General features: G+C 51.4%; 1 protein-coding gene and 1 non-coding gene across 2 annotated transcripts; both read left to right on the top strand.

The window, feature by feature from the left end:
- The first annotated feature begins 229 nt into the window (after positions 1 to 229).
- On the top strand, positions 230 to 420 carry LOC126509494 (U2 spliceosomal RNA). Its single transcript, XR_007594169.1, has one exon. It is a non-coding gene; the product is annotated as a U2 spliceosomal RNA (small nuclear RNA).
- A 4530-nt stretch (positions 421 to 4950) lies between these two features.
- On the top strand, positions 4951 to 17324 carry Slc27a4 (solute carrier family 27 member 4). The gene is given in 14 exon segments (XM_050155253.1): positions 4951 to 5236; positions 5837 to 6082; positions 6632 to 6798; positions 8535 to 8929; positions 10247 to 10405; positions 11738 to 11807; positions 11902 to 11993; positions 12725 to 12834; positions 13091 to 13300; positions 13471 to 13597; positions 14134 to 14271; positions 14467 to 14631; positions 14702 to 14848; positions 16440 to 17324. Coding segments are annotated over 12 exon segments (1932 nt in total). The 5' UTR covers positions 4951 to 5236; positions 5837 to 6082; positions 6632 to 6637; the 3' UTR covers positions 16598 to 17324.
- Positions 17325 to 20455: the final 3131 nt, after the last annotated feature.

The following is a 20455-nucleotide window of genomic DNA, read 5'->3' on the forward strand; positions in this document are numbered from 1 at the left end:
AAAGTAAAGGCAACAGGTTGCTAGAGAAATGGTTTAGTGGTTGAGAGCCCTTTTTTGCTCTTGACAAAGGACCCTGGTTCAATTCCCAGCACCCACATGGGAACTCATAACCACTGATATGCCAGTGCCAGGGGATCCAATGCCCTCTTCTAACCTGGTGCTCTCTTCTGACTTACACAGGCACCCCAATACAGACAAAACATTCATGCATATCAAATTAGTACTTCTAAATATTTCCCAGTCTTTTCGCTAAGATTAAGTGTAGCATTTATTTTTATCTGTTTAATATCTGATATGTCCTCTATCCAATGACAATATACTAAGAGGATTTTTGGAGGTAGGGGTTGGAAAGGGAGCTTGTTTCACCCATTTCATGAATTGACCTGGTATTTCAGGACATCCAGGAATGGTGAAAAACATCCAAACAGCTTTTTTGTTTTGTTTTGTTTTGTTTTCTCTGTGTAGCCCTGGCTGTCCTGGAACTCATTTTGTAGACCAGACTGGCCTCAAACTCAGAGGTGTGTCTGCTTCTGCCTCCTGAGTGCTGGGATTAAAGGCCTATGCCACCACCTCCTGGCTTTCAATTTTGTTTCTGTGTTTTTTATTTTTTAAACAAAAATTTAAAAGCCTCTGGTCATATCATATGTATAATTGGGAAACAGGAGCAATGAATTATGCACGTGCTCAGCTAGCTCTCTTTTCTGTATTTGAAACAGGTTCTCACTGTGTAGTCATGGCTAGCCTGAAACTCGCTATGTAGGTCATAGGACACATAGAGATCTGTCTGCCATTGCCTCCTGAGTGCTGGGATTAAAGGCTTGTGTACCGCCATGCCTAGCTAGCTAGTTTTCTTTATTTAATACTGCTCAGAATCCTCTGCCCAGGGTTCGTCACAGACAAGTCCACAGGCCCATCACCCAGGTGACTCTAGACTGTTAAGTTGACAAAACCATCAAAAGACAGTGCCACGTCTGGCCTCAAAGTTGAGGTCAGCTGAGGGTCTCCATGTGCCAGCTCCATTTGAGAAGACCACTATATCACCTTTAACTCTTTTTTGTTTGTTTGTTTGTTTGTTTGTTTTTAGAGACAGAATTTCTCTGTGGCTTTGGAGCCTGTAGAACAGGCTAGTTTCGAACTAGAGATCTACCTGCCTCTGCCTCCCAAGTGCTGGCATTAAAGGCATGCGCCACCACTGCCTAGCAATTATGTTGAATTCTTAACTGGCTAGGAGAGATTTCTTTTTGTGTTTTTTGGTTTTTTTTTTGTTGTTGTTGTTGTTTTGTTTTTGTTTTTGTTTTTCGAGACAGAGTTTCTCTGTGGCTTTGGAGCCTGTCCTGGAACTAGCTCTGTAGACCAGGCTGGTCTCGAACTCACAGAGATCCGCCTGCCTCTGCCTCCCGAATGCTGGGATTAAAGGCTTGCGCCACCATCGCCCGGCTTGAGAGATTTCTTTTTTTTTTTAATTACTTTTATTTTATGTACATTAGTGTTTTGCCTGCAATTATGTCTGTGTGAAGGTGTCCGGTCTCCTAGAACCGGAGTCACAGACAGTTGTGAGCTGCCATGTGGGTGCTGGGAATTGAGCCCGGGTCCTCTGGAAGAGCAGCAGTGCTCTTAACCACTGAGCCATCTCTCCAGCTCCACTACTCCCCCAGGAGGATCTCTATTCAACAGGTGCAGGTGCAGATGTAGGCTCTGGGCTCTAGGAGAGTGGTTTTGTCAAAGCCTGGCTCCTAGGGCCAAGGACTGCATCCTAGCTGCATCTGGCCAGAAGGCAAAGAAGACAGCGCAAGGAGTGTTGGGGCAGATGAAATGCCAGGATGTGGTGGGGGGCCACCCATTCAAGACTTAACTTCATCTCCTCTCTCTGTGTCCAACCACAGCAAGCAGCTTGGAAGCAGAACATCTTATTCCTCCGTGTTTGGCTTCTTGCCCTCAGCCCTAGTCCGGTGTTTTGTGGAATACAGCCTTAATTTGGCCACTGTGGCAAGTTCAGGTAGAGGACAACAGCTAGTTCCTCACTTGCCACCTTGTAGATGCCCTAAGCAGTCAGTCCAGAAAGTGTCATATTTATACTCGTGGCTCCCGGTTGCCATAACCTTGCTCATTCTCCCTTTTATTAATTCAACAAGCATTTACTATATTACTTGCTTATCCCTGTGCATGCAACCAGACATGATCTTTCTGCCCAGAGTTATTTTTTTTAATTTGCTACAAACTCTTGCTATATTATATGACCTAGACTGGCCTGGTTCTTCCTTTCTTTTTTGAAAAAGAAATATTTTTCGGGGCTGGAGAGATGGCTCAGCAGTTAAGAGCATTGCCTGCTCTTCCAAAAGTCCTGAGTTCAATTCCCAGTAACCACATGGTGGCTCACAACCATCTGTAATGGGATCTCTTTCTGGCCTGCAGACATACACGCAGACAAAATATTGTATACATAATAAATAAATAATTTTAAAAAAGAAATATTTTTCTATTTTCATATGTATGCATGCTGGCAGAGGCTAAAAGAGGACTTCAGATCCCTAGGGGCTAGAGTTAGAGGCCATCATGGCTGCTGAATGTGGGTGCTGGGAACCAAACCTGGGTCCTCTGGTAAGCAATAAATCTACTGAGTCAACTCCCCAGCCCCCTGATTTTTGGTTGTTTGTTGACTTGGAGACAGGTCTCTCTATACCCCTGGCTGTCCTGGAACTCACTACATATAACATGCTGTCCTGGAATTCACAGAGATAGGCTTGCCTCTGGCGCTTGAGTGTGGAGATTAAAAGTATGTATGTGTGTGCCATAGGGGCCACATGCATGAGTGGTGGGCGAAAAAAATTGTATGTCATAATGCCTTGCTCGGGTTTTTTGGTTGATTGGTTGAGTTTTTGGTGCTGGTCCTTAGGCAAGCTGGGCAGGGATCTTCCACTAAGGTGTAGTCTGATACTCTATGTACTTCAGGATGACTCCAAACACCAGGAGCCATGTCTCATAGAATTTGATTGATGTGCTCTCTGTGGTCAGAGAGCCTATAAACTATAATAATAAATGTGTCAACACTGCTTCAAATGTGTCCCATAAATCTGCAGTTTGCACACTAATGCTGTGAGGTGAGCCCTAGAATCACACACACAAGCACACACACATGCACGCAAACACACACGTGCACATGCGCGCGCGCACACACACACACACACTATTGTTTTGAAACAGTCTTCCAATGTAGCCATGGTTGGCCTCAAAGTCACAGAGATCCTTTGCCTCCTAAGTGCTAGAATTAACGGTATGATTCACCATGCCTGCCTGCTACCTGTGTGTGTTTTTGTTTTGGTTTGTTTTTTAAATTAATGTCTTTATCTTATGTGCACTGGTGTTTTTTGCCTGTGTATAGGTCTGTGTGAGGGTATCAGACCCCCTGGAAATATAGTTATAGACAACTGTGAGCTACCACGTGCATGCTGGGAATTGAACCTGGGTCCTCTGGAAGAGCTGCTCGTGTTCTTAACCACTGAGCTGTCACTCCAGCCCCTTGTTTGCTTGTTTTTTGAAACAGGGTTTCTCTGTGTAGCCCTGGTTGTCCTGGAATTCACTTTGTAGGCCAGGCTAGCCTCTAACTCAGAGATCCTCCTGCCTCTGCCTCTTGAATGTTGGGACTAGAGGTGTGAATCACCAATACCTTACCCCCAAAACCCACTTTTAATAATAAGAAGCTGAGATTTGGAACTTTCAGCTGAGAATGTGAATCCAGCCTGAAATGTCCATTCCTATGAACATGGTCACCACAGCCTTCTGTTTTAGCCTGGAGATGTCACTTTAACTCACTATCCAGGCCCTCCAAAGGATGAACTCCAGAACAAACTGGTCTAAATCATCATACCAAAATTCTATCTGTAATCCCTATAAACAGACCTTAGAACTGCCCCTCCCCTCTTTAAGAACTTTATTGGGCCGAGTCACTGGAGGAGCTACTTAAGGGCAAGTGGCAGTAATAGAGGATTGAAGATGAGTAATTACTCCTCTCAGAGGCTCCGAACCCCGCAGGGCTGCTCATCTGAACCCTGACCCACAGCTAGGCACAGGGCAAAAGTCCTAGGTTTAAATAGGAGCCAACGCTCTGGAGTGTCCTATCAGTCAGAGGCTAAAGTTATTTATGGGCTTTAAATCCATAACATCAAGGAGATCTTCTGCAGCCGCCAAGTCTGGCTCTTCAGCTCTTCCTGACCCTTGCATAGGTGATGAAAACCGTAAAGGAGCTGAGGAAGTAGCCCTACTCAACTGTGGGGAATGACCACTCCGGCTGGGCTAGAAGCCCGGCGTCCTATATATTCTGCCAGAGTCTACAATTTGAGTTTGTGTGTTCATCTCTGCAAGAATCCAGCCTTTTCTTTCAGTGAGTGTTGTTAAGCATTTGTTAAATTTCGTTTCAAGGCAAGTATGGTAGCTCATGCCTGTGATCTCAGGGCTGAAGTAGACTGACGGCAGCAAGTTCCAAGACAGTGTGACCACAGAGTAAGACCCTGTTTCAAAAAATAAACAGGACTGGCAAGGTAGCTCAGAGAGCGTACCTGTCCCCATGCCTGAAGACCATATCTAATTAGATCCCTGGAGCCTGCATGGTGTAAGAGCAGAACCAACTCCCCCAAGTTGTCCTCTGGGCACTCAAGGTTTTGGTACATGCGTACACACACAGAAATAAGCAAACAAATAAAAAAAAAAGTAATAAATAAATTCTACTTGACTCCGGATTCTCGAATGGCCATGTGTGCAGGTATAGTCTCACTGGGTCCTCTGGTCCAGAGAATTGCAGATCTGCACTCTCCTTGACTAGGGCATCTAAATCAGCCTAGCCTCGCGAGGCTACTCGGACTACAATTCCCAGCATGTCGCGCGGCTGTACCCACCACTCCCAGAGGGCAGCGGAGGCAGTGGCGCGCGCAGGGCTGGCGGGGCTGGGCGGTGTCGAGCGCGCTGGGGCTGGATTGCGCTGAGCGCACGGGCTCAGAGACTCGCCCTCTGCGGGACGGGGCGGAAGGTGGTGCTGCGGCCGGCACAGCCGGTGCGGGTGCGGGAGGTGGGCGGGGGTGGAGTGCGGCGGAGGTACAGATCCTACCAGGGCACGGAGCGGGCCGGGCGTGCTGAGGCTCGGCTGTGTGCGCCCCGGGGCGGCCGATGCCCCCAGCGCTCCGCACTCCGCTGCCGCAACCGGGCCGCATCCTGACCGGGCGCCGCGCCGCGCAGCCGCAGCCGGGTGAGCCAAGGCGGGGACGGCGGCTTTCTGAGCGGGGGAACGTGCCAGGCCGAGCAGGGGGAAACGGCGGCACCGGCCAGGGCTGAGGGGCGCGCCCTCCCTCCCCTTCTCCCAGCCCTGCGCTCTGATGTCCGGGCTATCTATCACGCTGGTCGGTCCGCGACACCCCCTCCTGTTCTGTCTTCTCTCTCAGCGGTCTTGGACTGGCTAGTAGCCTCTTTTCTGATCTTGGGGATCCTGCATTAGTCCTCCCACCCCTAGCTTAATGCTTTCCACCAGAAGATGGTCTCACTCATAAGGGGTTCCCTGTGATTCAGGCCATGGTCCTCCGCCTAGCTTGGAGATATTCAAGCTTTGACCTTCGGCTCTTCCCAAGAAAAGGAAAACACTAAGAAAAGCAATCCATTAGCTGTCCTCTTCACCAAGTCCATAAAGAAGCAAGAATAGTGTGCCTGGCCTTAATCTCTGCCCTGTCTTGCACAGCCTTTCCCCTTCCCCTCAACCCCAGTCCCCCAAGATTCATCTTAGGGGCTTGCTGAGTATGTGGGTGTAGGTGAGGATTGTGGTTTCCAACAGCCATCTCCTTCCTCCCTACCTCAGAGCTGTCACCTCTCAGGCCCCTCTAGCCTCTAACCCATTTGCTGGCTCGCCCTCTATGGACCAATAGAGGCACAACGCTTGAGTCCGTGGGCAGAGACTGTGCAGGGTTCCCTTCCCAGGAAACTGCCCTTTTGGGTGTTGTCATCTCCAGAACCTCCTGGAGTCCCTGGGAGAGGAGTCAAGCCAGAGGCACTCACTTATCAGTACCCACCTCCCAGCCATCTTGGGTAGGATACTTGAATATAGGTGAGTGGATTGTCCTGTTTGGGCTGGAAAGGTTCTAAGAACAAGTCTTACTAACCCCCAGTGCATAGAGCAGAGTGCTGTGGCCTGAATAGGAAAGGGGCTAGCCCAAGGTCACTTGGCGTGGTGGTCAGAGATAGAACTAGAAGTTAGACCATCCTCTTGCTTAACCCCAGAGTTTTGGGGGGATTTTTGTTTGTTTATTTTTTGAGACAGGGTTTCTCTATGTAACAGCTCCCCTGACTGTCCTGGAACTCTCTCTGTAGACCAGGCTGGCCTCAAACTCACAGAGATTCCTGCCTCTGCCTGAGTGATTTGATTAAAAGCACGCGCCACCATGGCGCAGCTAACTCTGGAGCTTTTTACCTCAATCCCTTCCAGCTTGGTGTGGAACCAAAGTCTTGAACCTTATTCTAAGCCACTCCTTTTGAGGTGACTAAGCAGTCCCTTTGGGGGACCTTTTGGGATCAAACTGAAGTGGCTGCTAGGTCAAGAGGTTGAGGCCCCTAAAGAAATCGTCCTTTGAGTCTCCTAACCACCTTGTACCTGCAGGTCACAATGCTGCTTGGGGCATCTCTGGTGGGGGCACTACTGTTCTCCAAGCTGGTGCTGAAACTGCCCTGGACCCAAGTGGGATTCTCCCTATTGCTCCTATACTTGGGGTCTGGCGGCTGGCGCTTCGTCCGGATCTTCATCAAGACCGTCAGGCGAGATGTCTTGTGAGTACCATATCTAGCCCTTCTTGGGGGGTCTCAAAAAAAAATGGCTGGACTTTACCATCCTTTATCCCCGCCAGCATAAGATAGCGGGGTCACAAAGGGCAGCCTCTTCTTCATGCCCTTCTCCTGGCTGCCGTGCCAGGTACTTTCATCTCCAAGGTCAAAGTCTCCAACTTGAGACTCCCTGACCTGGGGCAGGTTGGTTGGAGAGATGTCTGTAAGGGATCCTGAGAACACTGGTTTATTGCAAGGTGAAGAAAATCCCAAAGGAAAAGGACCTTTCCTCAGGTTGGCACAGCCTGAGAGAACCCAAGGCGACAGTGGATGTTAGCACAGGCCCCAGCTATCTGGGAATAATTGCTCCCAGCTTCTCTAATGCCAGGCTGGGCTGGCTCTGAGGCCCAGAGAGGAGAAAGGCAGACTCCTTCTGCCAGACTCAGACTAGTCAGGAGGTAAGAAAGGGACGAAGTAACTCCCTAAGCTGGCAGCACCATGCTGCAGAGGCTCTGGCCGTCTTGCTCACTCCTGAGTTCCACCTAGGAACCTAGAGCAGGTAGCTCACTTTGTCAGTCTGGGCTGACTATAAAAGGAGGTATCAGGGGTCCCACAGGAGCTGTGGGAGCATGGAATGGGGAGACAGGGCCTCAGGCAAGGAACTGAAACCAGGAATCCAGGAGGCTTCCTGGAGAGAAAGGACTGTGCCTGGAAGGTTCCGTGCAGGCAAGGGAGGCCAGTGCACAGCAGAGGACACTGGCAAAGGCGAGGGAGGCCAGTGCACAGCAGAGGACACTGGCAAAGGTGCAGAAGCAGGGGATTGGTGGGGTGACATGTGAAGATGGTTCTCCCAGCACGGGACATTTGCCCTGTGCCCAGTGCGGAGAAGGCCTCCGGGACAAGGTAGTAACTATGACACATACCTGCCTCTGCATTTAGGGAGGAAGACTCATCCCTGATTTCTCTGCAGTGAGGGCCAAGGGAGGCTAGACTATGGGCTTGGGCCCCAGAGGGCTTCTGGCAGAACCGCAGACTCAGAAGAGAATTAGAGTGGAATTCTGGAGCTGGACATGGTGGCGCACACCTTTAATCCCAGCACTTGAGAGGCAGAGGCAGCTGTGTCTCTGTAAGTTCAAGACCAGCCTGCTATCATAGTGAGTTCCAGGGAAGCCAGAGCTGCATAATAGAGAGATACTGTCTCAAAAAACAAGTAGAAGAGTGGAACTCTGGAGTTGAACCCCAGAGAGACCCGATTTTGGATTGTTGGCTCAGTTACATTTGACCTCTGAAGCCCTGGGCCAGCTGTGGCACCACGAAAACCTGAGGTGTTTTATTTTTCCTCTTCCTGCATCAAGGGAGAGTAACTATGGCTCTCAGTGCTGCTGTGAGGCCTCAGTGAGGGTATATAGACAGTGCCAAGCACCCAGGAGGAGTTGACAATTGAGGGTGTTAGAAAGCTGGTTCCTAGCGGGTGGGGGTGGTGCACAACTTTAATCCCAGCACTTGGGAGGCAGGGAGAGGCAAGCAGGTGAGTTCAAGGCCAGCCTAGTTTACAAGAGCTAGTTCCAGGGCAAGCTCCACCCTGCCTTGAAAAACAAAAACAAACAAACAAAAAAAACCCAACCAAACAAACAAACCAAAAAAAAAAAAAAAAAACCAGAAAGCTGGTTCCTGAGACTCTGGCCCTTAGGACAGCAGCACTTGACTGGCTCAGCACTCATGGCTTCCTTGCTCCCACACAGTGGCGGCATAGTGCTCCTGAAGGTGAAGGCAAAGGTTCGACGGTACCTTCAGGAGAGGAAGACAGTGCCCCTGTTGTTTGCCTCAGTGGTGCGGCGCCACCCCGACAAGACAGCCCTGATTTTCGAGGGCACAGACACCCACTGGACCTTCCGCCAGCTGGATGACTACTCCAGTCGTGTGGCCAACTTCTTGCAGGCCCGGGGCCTGGTCTCAGGCAATGTAGTTGCCCTCTTTATGGAGAACCGTAATGAGTTTGTGGGTCTATGGCTGGGCATGGCCAAGCTGGGCGTGGAGGCGGCTCTCATCAACACCAACCTTAGACGTGATGCCCTGCGCCACTGTCTTGACACCTCAAAGGCACTAGCCCTTATTTTTGGCAGCGAGATGGCCTCAGGTGAGTTGTAAGTAGAAGACCCATGGGACTTACACAGGTGATGACAACCCCATTCTAGCCGTGTGAGTCTGGGCATTGGAGCTTCTGGACCTTGGCAAGCCTTTGTGGACAACACATTCCCTAAACCTTAGTTTCCCTATCTGCAGTACCGCAAATCTCAAGGTTCCTGCTCTAAAGCACCAGCAAAGTGGCCAGTGCTGGCTGGTCCTCAGGTAGATTCAGACTCTTCTTCATCTGTCGAGGGGGAATCCAGTCCCTACTCTCCTCTCAGGCCTGAGTTTATTTATTGCCAAACATGCTTTGCCCAGCCCTGAGCTTCACTAAGCCAGGAGAGAGGCATTGTTGTCTTGGTTCTTGGATGATGAGACCAGTTTAGGAGGGGCGTAAGACGTTCACCCAGAGTCACACAGTTCCACAGCAGTACCAGGATTTGATCTTGGGCTGGACCACAGCCTCCCTGCTCTTTCTGCCCACACTGCTGTGGAGAAGGAAACATGCAGAAGGGAAGGAAAAGGTTGGGGGAGTCAAGGGAAGCCAGAAAGACTAATAAGGACGTAGCTCTTTCCTAGCATGTGCGAGGCCCTGGGCTGCATTGAAGAAAGAACTTTTTAAAAGAGATTATTTATTTTTATGCACATGATGCTCTATCTGCATGTACACCTGCATGCCAGAAGAGGGCATCAGATCCCATTATGGATGGTGAGCCACCATGTGGTTGCTGGGAACTGAACTCAGTTCACTGAGCCATCTCTCCAGCACCAGAATTTAAAGCTAGAGAAAGCAGAGCCAATGGGCCAGGATTGTCTCCTGCCCAGGGAGAATAGAGTCTATGCAGCTCCAGGAGGCCTGAGGAAAGGTTTCCTGAGAACTGGAGCCACGACCTCCTCTTGTCCTCTAATTAGTCCCTACAGAGAGTCATAGTAGAGTAGGAAAAGCTTGGCATGAGCTAGAGCCATGTCTTCCATCCTTAGCACTCACTTTCCTCGTCTGTAAAATGGACAGATGGTAGCTGACATGATGGTGTATGCTAATAATCCCAGCACTAGGAGGCTGAAGCAGGAGGATTGGCTTACATAGCAATATCAGGCCAGATACATAGCTACATTTTTTTTAAAGCGGGATCAGAGGGCAGGGAGGTGGGAAATTGATGTTGGTAGCTTTACAAGAACAGGAACTATGGGTAAGGCATTGTGTCCAGTCAGGAGTGATGTGTTTTACCCATTTCCCCACACCAGCCAGTCTTCCCTGACAGCATGCTTAACCATGGCATAGCACATGGGAACACGGGGCTTCTGACCCGCATCTTCTCCCCTGCAGCCGTCTCTGAGATCCATGAGAGCCTGAAGCCCTCACTCAGCCTCTTCTGCTCTGGTTCCTGGGAGCCCAGCACAGTGCCTGCCAACACAGAGCATCTGGACCCTCTGCTAGAAAATGCCCCGAAGCACCTGCCCAGTCATCCTGACAAGGGCTTTACAGGTGGGCCTCTCAGCACCCTGGAGGGTTGTGATGAGCACTGGAAATAGGATGAACCGGGGTTACTGGTAAGGTGGCGTTGTGGGATTTGTGAAGCAGCTCATGCTAGTGCCTGTCTGTAGGACTGTGTGCACCCTGCCACTTGCTATGAGTCTTAGCCAGGAGTTGAGATGGAGAGGCGGGTACGTGTGAGAGCCTCGGCGTATCCTTCTAGCTTGTTGAGTTTAGGCTCTGCCAGATCCCAGCCCTGCACCTGACTGCCTTTGCCCCTCCTCCAGGAATCCTCTGCTACTTGTGTGACCCAGGGCCACAGACCTGCCCGCTTAGCCTCAGGTTCCACTGCAATAAAGCTGGGGATAGTAGCAATCAGCTTTATGGGTTGATATTTAAGGTCAACCATGAGGCGAGGGTATTGGCAGGAAGGACTTGGTGACTTGTCATTTCTCCTGTTGAGCCTCTCCATCTCTTACTTCTTAGATGCTTTTGGGAGGTGGCTTGAGGCAGGGACCATGGCTGGTTCACCCTAGTGCCCTCATACTGCCCAAGGTTGGCACACAGCAGGTGCTACACCACCTGAGGTGGTTGCTGTCAGTATCATCCGCTGGAATTCTTGACCTCCAGAGACTCAACACACACACACACCCTCTAAAAGACTGACTGAGCCTTATGACAAGCCCCCATGTGGGCAGGGAATAGACATCAGTGATGCAAAGAAGCCATAATACCCACTCCTTTATTATATTATTTTTTTTTCTTGTTTTTTTTTGACACAGGGTCTCTCTACATAGCCCTGGCTGTCCTGAAACTCAGTATGTAGACCAGGCTGGCCTTGATCTCACAGAGATTCGGTGCCCCTGCCTCCTGAGTGCTGGGATTAAAAGCCACCATGCCGGTCTTTTATTTTTTGAGACAGTGTCTGTCTGTGTAGTTCTCACTGTCCTTTAGCTCTCTGTGTCTCAAGCTCACAGAGATTCTCCCGCCTCTGCCTCCAGACTGCTTAAGTCGTATACCACCACTCCCAACAAGTAGTCCTCTTGCAGCTAAGCCTCGAGGCAGACATCCCTTCCTTCCGGAAGCCTACCTGGCACTGTGGCCTTTGCTTCTGGAAGCCTAGCCAGATGGTACTTCCAGGTTTCATCAGCCTATGCTCCCATGCTCAGGTTTGGTGGTCAGGTATCATGTCTTCATCTGACTGTCACACTCAGCCTGGCTCAGGCTGGCACCTGGTAGAGGTCTCCAGAAGGGTAGGAAGAAATGTCGACGGGCCTGCACCTTCCATTTCCCTGTGCTGTCCTGCGCTGGCCTCACAGTAACCTGCATGTCTGTTCCCTTCAGATAAGCTCTTCTATGTCTACACGTCGGGCACCACAGGGCTACCCAAGGCTGCCATTGTGGTGAACAGCAGGTAAGGGGCAAGTGGAAGTGACCCCGTGGGACTGCGAAGCTTCCTTCTGCTATTCCAGAATGCCCACTGAGCTCTTTACCCTGTCCCCTTGCAGGTAATACCGTATGGCTGCCCTGGTGTACTACGGATTCCGCATGCGGCCTGACGACATTGTCTATGACTGCCTCCCTCTCTACCATTCAGCAGGTAACCCTGGGCCTCCCTTAGCTGCTAGCACCCTGTGTCTTTAGGGGCCCCACTTTTCTAGCCACAAATCTGGGTTCCGATTGAGGCAAGGGCAGTGACTCCACTGACGGTGACACGAGACTCCTGGTGTGGGTCGGTGCCTGCTGGGTGTTGAGGCTGGTGTTGTTCTGACCTCCAAGATAATTCAAGGAGGCCTGTGTGTTTGGAGGAGGCAGGGGGATGCTGGGGACCTGCCTGACCTCGGGGAGAGATGACTTAATGAAGGTAAGGGAGGGGCAAGAAGCACAGGTGTCATACACGGGAAGACCAGTTGGGGGCTGAGAAGACCTTCTAGAGGAGACAGGTGCCGGATAGGAAGCTCGCAGTGTTTTATTAAATGGCAGCTGTGCCGACTGGGGGCGGCCTTGATTCCACAGACACTGTGGATGGAGACGTGGTTGGTAGAAGAGAGGTGTGGCCAGTTAGTGTAGTGGGACAGAACAGGAGGGGACCAAGGGAAGGGTCTGTGAAAAGTTAGGACTAGGAGCTGGCTGCGGTGGTGAACTCCTGTAATCCCAAGGCTTGGGAAGTGGCGGCTGGATGATCAGGAGGTCAAGGCCTGTCTTCTCCTGTACAGCAAGCCTGAGGCCTGCCTGGACTGAGACCCTGTCTCTAAAGAGGCAAGCCTGAGCCAGAGGAGTCTGTTGGGGTTGGCTCTCTATCTCCTTAACCTCCAGGCCCCTCTGACTTAGGAAACATCGTGGGGATAGGCCAGTGTCTACTCCATGGCATGACCGTGGTGATCCGGAAGAAGTTCTCAGCCTCCCGGTTCTGGGATGATTGTATCAAGTACAACTGCACAGTGAGTGAGAAGGGACAGGCATGAGCAGCCCCATCCCCCTGTCTTCCTCCCGCCACCCACACGTGGAGGCATCTGAACAGCTGAGGCTGTTTAGAACGGTTCCTTGGGCAGCATTTTCATGGTTCAGATGGGAAATCTGAGGCCCAGAGAGAGAAGGAACTGTTCAGCCCCTGCTGGGGAGGGCTGGAAGAATGGAGAGATGACGAGTGGCGCCCCCTAGAGCGTGGACTCACACCCACGCCTATACCCACCTCAGATTGTACAGTACATTGGCGAGCTTTGCCGCTACCTCCTGAACCAGCCGCCCCGGGAGGCTGAGTCTCGGCACAAGGTGCGCATGGCACTGGGCAACGGCCTTCGGCAGTCCATCTGGACCGACTTCTCCAGCCGGTTCCACATCCCCCAAGTGGCCGAGTTCTATGGGGCCACTGAGTGCAACTGTAGCCTGGGCAACTTTGACAGCCAGGTAAGGTACAGATTGGGGTAAGAAGGTGCTGTGGGGATGGACCACAATAGGCCCTAGGCTTGCAGAGGGCTAAGGAGAATTTCAGCCTGAGAGTGAAGAGCAGGGTCCCTCTAGCCCCACTGTCTTACTGGGGAGTCCACGGAGCCCCGGCCCAAGTCTCGCCTTTGCAGGTGGGGGCCTGTGGCTTCAACAGCCGCATCCTGTCCTTCGTGTACCCCATCCGGTTGGTTCGAGTCAATGAGGATACCATGGAACTGATCCGGGGACCTGACGGCGTCTGCATTCCCTGTCAACCAGGTCTGCCCCATGAGGGAACTGGGCACCGAGGAGGGAAAGCATGTCTTGGAGGTAGTCAGCCAGTGTAGATAACTACAGAAACCTGTTCTGTGTGGGCACTCTTCTAAGGGGCACGTTACCCATTTCTGCTGCCATAACTTTACCTTCATACACGCACCATGCCACCTGCACACCTTCCTGAGACAGCCCCGTCCTGGTCACCTAGGGTTGACTCTTCCTCAGCCTGTACTGTGTTAGAGCCAATAGAATCTGTCACCTCACACGGGGGTGATGGCTGCACATAGCCCAGGGGCTGCCCTAAGGCTTGTGTGTGATGAATGAAATGAAAGTCTGAGAAGAGCCAGGGCGGGAGCAGGGCTCAGTGTGTCCAATTGTTCAGATGCCCTTCCTGTGCCTCCTGAGTGCCACCACTGCCCAGCTTACATGGGGCATTTCTGTGGTAGGCAGCTTACATTAAGTCAGCTCAAGGTGTAGGGTGCCTTTGTGGGAGAAGACAGGTAGACTAGGCTGCATCTGACTGCCTTTCTCGTCCCTAGGCCAGCCAGGCCAGCTGGTGGGTCGCATCATCCAGCAGGACCCCCTGCGCCGTTTTGATGGTTACCTCAACCAGGGTGCCAACAACAAGAAGATCGCTAAGGATGTCTTCAAGAAGGGGGACCAAGCCTACCTCACTGGTAAGTTCCCTGCTCTTTGCTGTCCCTTCCAGAGGGAGAGATGAGGGGAGCTTCCATTGACCCAGAGAACACATCCCTGGACTCCTCAAAACCCAGCCCCTGAGCTTCAGGGATGACCGCCTGACTCAACCTCGGTCAAGAGCTAGGCTATCGAGAGCTAGGCTGGCCCAATCCCGACACTGTACACCTCTCTAGGTGATGTGCTGGTGATGGATGAGCTGGGCTACATTTACTTCCGAGACCGCACAGGGGACACATTCCGCTGGAAAGGGGAGAATGTGTCTACCACCGAAGTAGAAGGCACACTCAGCCGCCTGCTGGAGATGGCCGATGTGGCCGTGTATGGTGTCGAGGTACCAGGTATGTATGGGGAGGACGGTGGGTGTGCCGGGACACTGCTTGACACTCACATGTGCCCTCTTGCTCCCAGGAACTGAGGGCAGAGCAGGAATGGCTGCTGTGGCAAGCCCTGCGAGCAGCTGTGACCTGAAGCGCTTTGCACAGACATTGGAAAAGGAGCTGCCTCTGTATGCCCGCCCCATCTTCATGCGCTTCCTGCCTGAGCTGCATAAAACAGGTCTGCCCCTTTTCCAGCTCCTAGATTCCAAGGTTCAGTCTTCCTGTAGTATGAACTCCTGATTGGTCTCTGACCTTGACACACAGCCTTGCCCTGGGGCTGAGATTCTGCCCTGCTAGTATGGAAATTTGTGGAAACAGCCTTCAGAGAAGGTTCAACATCCCTTAGAATGAGCACTGTTCTCTGGGGCTGCCTTGTGGTTCTGAGATACTGTCCGATTAGACTTGAGGTCCTTGGAATCTTTTAGACCCAGAAGGGGAAAATTCCAAAGGAATTCCAAAGATAATGGGCTGGGGTTTGTGTGCTAATACACCTGTTCCGCTTTGGGGTGGAGGAAGGAGGGTGGATAGTTCAAGGCCAGCCTTGGCTACACAATAAACAGAACCCTGTCTCAACAATAAAATAGCAGCAAAAGACTTTAATCCCAGCACTTAGGGGCACAGGCAGGCAGATCTCTGTGAGTTCAGGGCTAGCCTGATCTACAAAGTTCCAGGATAGCCAAGACTGTTTCACAGAGAAACCCTGTCTCAAAAAAAGAAAAAAACCCAAAAAAATGGCTCACAACTGAGACTGAACTTCCTGAGGGTTGAGGTCAGCCTTGCTGCAGAATGAACTACAAGCAAAGGTTTCTAAAGGTCACAGTATTGGGGGTTTTGATTCAGCTCTAAGGTGGGTGGTAGAACTGCAGAGGCCGCAGTCACACACACAGGTCTCATGGCTGCTCTGCTGCAGCTCTGTCCTGCAGAACTCTATGCTGATGCGAGTGTTGGCATCTCTTCTGTCCACTCTGGTGGCAGCAGTGCTGTGGGGGAGTGAGCGTTCCAGGTGGAGCTAGTGTGACTGAGGAACTGAAATCGTACTTAACCTGCATGTGAGCTGTGCTGGCCCAGTGGCCTCACCTGGGGTGGATTCCCTTTCATGTAGCTTTTTGATCTTCGCAAGGCTTGTCTGGTCTCAAGGTACTCCCAAGAGCACGGGGTGGGGGGGGGGGGGGGAACTGGCTCCTGAGGCCTAGATTAAGTCCGAAATTCTGCAGCAGACATTTCAGAGGCTAGCGGATGCAGGGAGAGCAGGTTCAAAACCTAACTCTACCACTTACTAACTGTGGGATTTGGGTTCAGAAATGAGTAACAAGCAAGGCATGGTGATGCATATCTGTAATCCCAGCCCTGGAGAGCCAGAGCCGGGTTTTGTGAATTTGGAGGACAGCCAGGGCTCTCCAGTGAGACCCTATCCAGAAAGGAAGAAGGAAGAAAGCAATCATTTAGAATATGGTTGAGCACCTGCCTCAGGGCGTTGAGGCCGCTTCATCCAGTCAGTGCTCAGAGGAGACCCAGATTCTGGCCTCCACTTTGCTGTCATTCAATGGTGTGGGGCGTATGGTGTCCCTGTGTCCTGTCTCCGCCCTCCACCACTGTGCTTTGAGGGGCAGTTCCCTATGTGATCGATGAGCATTCCTTGTGGACCGTGAAGAGCCTGGCCCCTTCCTCCCGCGCCGTTTCTTCCCTAGCTCTCGTTTCTCAGCACTTCCTTCAGTTTCTAGTTCAGACCCCTGTCTTGTACTTTCTGAATTTTCTTTCCTACTCCCTAGGGACCTTCAAGTTCCAGAAGACAGAGCTGCGGAAGGAAGGCTTTAACCCAGCTGTTGTGAGAGACCCACTGTTCTATCTGGATGCCCGGAAGGGCTGCTATGTTGCACTGGACCAAGAAGCCTATACCCGCATCCAGGCAGGCGAGGAGAAGCTATGATTTCCCCCTACTTCCCTCTGAGGGCCAGAGGATGCTGGATTCAGAGCCCCAGCTTCTGCCCCAGAGGGTCCTGGGCAATGCCAGACCAAAGCTAGCAGGGCCCGCACCTCCGCCCCTAGGTGCTGATCCCCTCCCTCCCAAACTGCCAAGTGACTCACTGCCGCCTCCTCGACCCTGCCAAGGCTTTCTGTGAAAGTCTCGTGTCCAAGCTATCTTCTGGGCCAGGCGAGGCCTCTGGGTCCAGGCTTGCTGACAGACCCCTTTAGGATAATGTCTTTAGTCAAACAGGGCAGGGAGCAGGAGAGGGGTTGCCAAGCTCCCTCCAAAAGGAAGGGTACTTACAAGTGAGGCCAAGGCAAAAGCCTCCAGACTCAGGAAGCCGAGTAGCCAGAGACTATAGTGGCCGGCCATGGACGTCCACCGAGGATCCTGGGCCACAGCTGCCAAAGCATCACCAACCCTGCTTGCATCTCTGGGAAAGGAGGGACAGCATGTGGCCACTGGGCCCCAGTGTCAAGAAGTCTTGATCACACTCCTTGTTTCTCCAGGTTCCCTGCGTCTTTGTCTTGGGGAGGGTGGGGAGAGGAGAGTTTTGTGTGTCTCCCTGATGCAGCCTTCCTGCCTGTCTGTGAGTCTGTTGCCTTCTCCAACTCAATCCTAGCCTGACTGGGTGGAGCAGGTGTGAGGGGGAAGGCTCCGGGGCCAATAAACTTTGCCTCAACCTTGACCTCTTAGTCTGACTCTTGCCTGCCTCCTGCCTCTCTGGTCCCTTAGCACTTGGGGTAAGGTCCGCATCTCCTACCTTCCTGTCCCCAGATCTGACAGGTTGTTAAACCTGTGAACTTAACCCTTGGGAGAAGCCTGTGGCTTTGGGCAGATGACTCTGTCCTAAACAGTGGGGACAGCTGGGAGGATTCAGAAGCTAAGAGACACAGTTTGAAGGAGGGGAATTCTTGGGGACTTTGAGAGAAAGTTCTCACCTGGACAGCTGTCTCTGGGCTGTTACCCTGTTCCATTAGCAGATATCTCAGTTATTTGGGGGTATCTGCCGAGAGACTCACTGTTACCTCCCCACCCTGAGGCTGTCCAAGTCTCACATCCAAGCTCTGTCTTTGGGCCCCTTAGGATGAGGTCTCCGACCCAAACTACGGCTGCCTACCCTGCCCTGGCAGCACCCAGCAGTCGGCAGCCCCTTTGTCCAGTACCCCAGCCGGCAGGCGAGTTCACAGAAAGTACAAAGGGTCCTAACCGGTCAGGGTGGACCACACTAGGGCTGTGCCTCCACTGCTGAGCCTTCCTGTTTCTGTGAGTTTTGAGATGGTTTTATGTGATCAAGTCCTGGAACTTTGTGTGTAGCTGAGGATGACCTTGAACTCAAGGTCCTTCTGCCTCCCAAGTGCTGCAGCTAAAGGAATGAGGATTTAGGTTTTTTGGGTTTTTTTTTTTTGTTTGTTTTTGTTTTTAGTTTTTTGAGACAGGGTTTTTCTGTAGCTTTTGAGCCTGTCCTGGAACTAACTCATGCTGGCCTCGAACTCCCAGAGATCTGCCTGCCTCTGCCTCCCCAGTGCTAGGATTAAAGGCCACCACCTCCCAGCTGAGGATTTTTGTTTTTTAATTGCTTGTGTGGTTGTGTGCACAGGACTCAGGAGTCTGCATACGTGAGGCAGGCAATGGACCTCAAAACCCCCTGGAGCTGGAATTCCAGGCAGAGGATACTAAGAACCACTGGAGCTGGAATTCTAGGCAGTGGGTTCTAGGAGCCACTGGAGCTGGAATTTTATAGGCAGAGGGTTCTAGGAGCCACACTGGGTCTTGAGGCCGTTTTATAAATGAACTATTCAAGAAAAGAACCAGTGCACTGGGATTTTGAGTCACTCAGGAGCCAATGTCACCCAGATAGTAGGGGCTGGAATACAAACCCCAGCCTGTGCCTTTTCCGCACCACCCTGCCACATGGTACAGAAGGCAGCAGGAAGCCAGAAATCGCTATTCCGCACAAACCTGTGGAACCTGCTGTGGGCCACACCCTGGGCCCTCAGCTGATAGTTCAGAGGCTCAGTGACCAGGTTGAGAAAGAAATCCAGCTGCCTCCAAGGCCGAAGGCTTTTGAGTTGGGGTATTCTCAGGGTCTGAGCAAACCAAGTAGAGGAGGCCAGAGATAACAAGGACGGCTGTGAAGCAAGGCTAGGTGTCATGCTTAAGATGGCCAGCAGAGGGAGAAAGCGGCTCAGATTTGCAAGCCTGGCCTCCAGGGCCTCCAGTGCCCAGTCACGGAAGCCTGACAACTGAGCAGGTGTATTACTCTCAAGGACGGTCTATGAGGACTTTTGGTTAGGCTTGATGAGAGAAAAAAGCCTCAGATGTTAAGATCTCATACTAGGCTCGGTGGTTGAAGAGTTCTGACTGCTCTTCCAGAGGACCTGGGTTCAATTCCCAGCATCCATATGGCAGCTCACAATTGTCTCTAACTCTGTTCCAAGGGATCCAGCACCCTCATGCAGGCAAAATGCCAGTGTACATAAAATAAATTATTTTAAAAAAATTTCATACAAGGGGCTGGAGCAATGGCTCATGGTTAAGGGCACTCGCTGCTCTTCCAGAGGTCAGTTTGATTCCCAACATCTGTAACTCCAGTTCCTGGGACTTGGATGCCCTCTTCTGGCCTGTGCAGGCTGCACACATACAGTGCACAGACATTCGTGTAGACAAAATACCCATATACACATAAAATAACAAAGATGTGCTGACTGGGCAGTGGTGGTACACACCTTTAACCCCAACACTTGGGAGGCAGAGGCAGGCAGATTGAGACCAGCCTGGCCTACAGAGTGAGATACAGGACAGACTACATAGAGAAACCCTGTCTCAAAAACAAAAACAAAAAAAATTCATACTAGGCCAGGTGGTGGTGGCGTATGCCTTTAATCCCAGCACTCGGGAGGCAGAGTTTCAGGCCAGCCTGGTCTACAGAGCAAGTTCCAGGACAGGCTCCAAAGCTACGCAGATAAACTCTCTCCAAAACCAAAATAAACAAAAATATTCCTACTGGAATCCAGGCCTGACGGTGGCCCGTTCCTGTAACCCCACCACTGAGGAGGCTATGGTGAGAGACTGCCCATGACACCAGGCCAAGCTAGTCTACAAAATGAAACCCCATCTCAAAGACAAGGTACCTGGGTTCAGTTCCCAGATCCAGTTCCCGTAGGTTCCGTACACAGTGCACCTACAGGCACGCAGGGGAAACACAAAAGTAAAAATAGTTGGGCCTAATGGTGAATGCCTTTAGTCCTAGCACTCAGGTGGCTCTCAGTGAGTCCAAGGACAGCATGGTTTACAAAGAGTTCCAGGCCAGTCAGGGCTACACAGGGAGACTCTGTCTCAAAAAACCAACATACTGGTGAAATGGGCCAGCAGGTAAAAATGCCTGTTGCCAAGCTTGACAACCTTGGCTTGATTTACAGCACTCACAGTAGAAAGAAAGAACTGACTCTGGTTTACCCAATCTACACACACACACACACACACACACACACACACACACACACACACACGATAACAAATACTGTAATCAAACAAAACATCTGAAACAAGGCTGTTTCCTTCCCACTTCCAAAGTAAGACTCCTCCCAAGGCCTCCTTGAGGATCTGGCTGCTTTGGGATCTGATCTGGTTATCCCCAGACCCTGCTGTGTGAACCCTGTCCATTCACACAGTAGTTGTTCAACACACATTTGGTGTTTTTTTTTAAAGATTTATTTATTTATTGTGTATACAGTGTTCTGTCTGTCTGTATGCTTGCTGGCCAGAAGAGGGCACCAGATCTCATTACAGATGGCTGTGAGCCACCATGTGGTTGCT

Source organism: Alexandromys fortis, unplaced genomic scaffold, assembly GCF_014885135.2.
Source record: "Alexandromys fortis isolate MF-2015 unplaced genomic scaffold, M_Fortis_MF-2015_v1.1 scaffold_72, whole genome shotgun sequence".
NCBI lineage: Eukaryota > Metazoa > Chordata > Mammalia > Rodentia > Cricetidae > Alexandromys > Alexandromys fortis.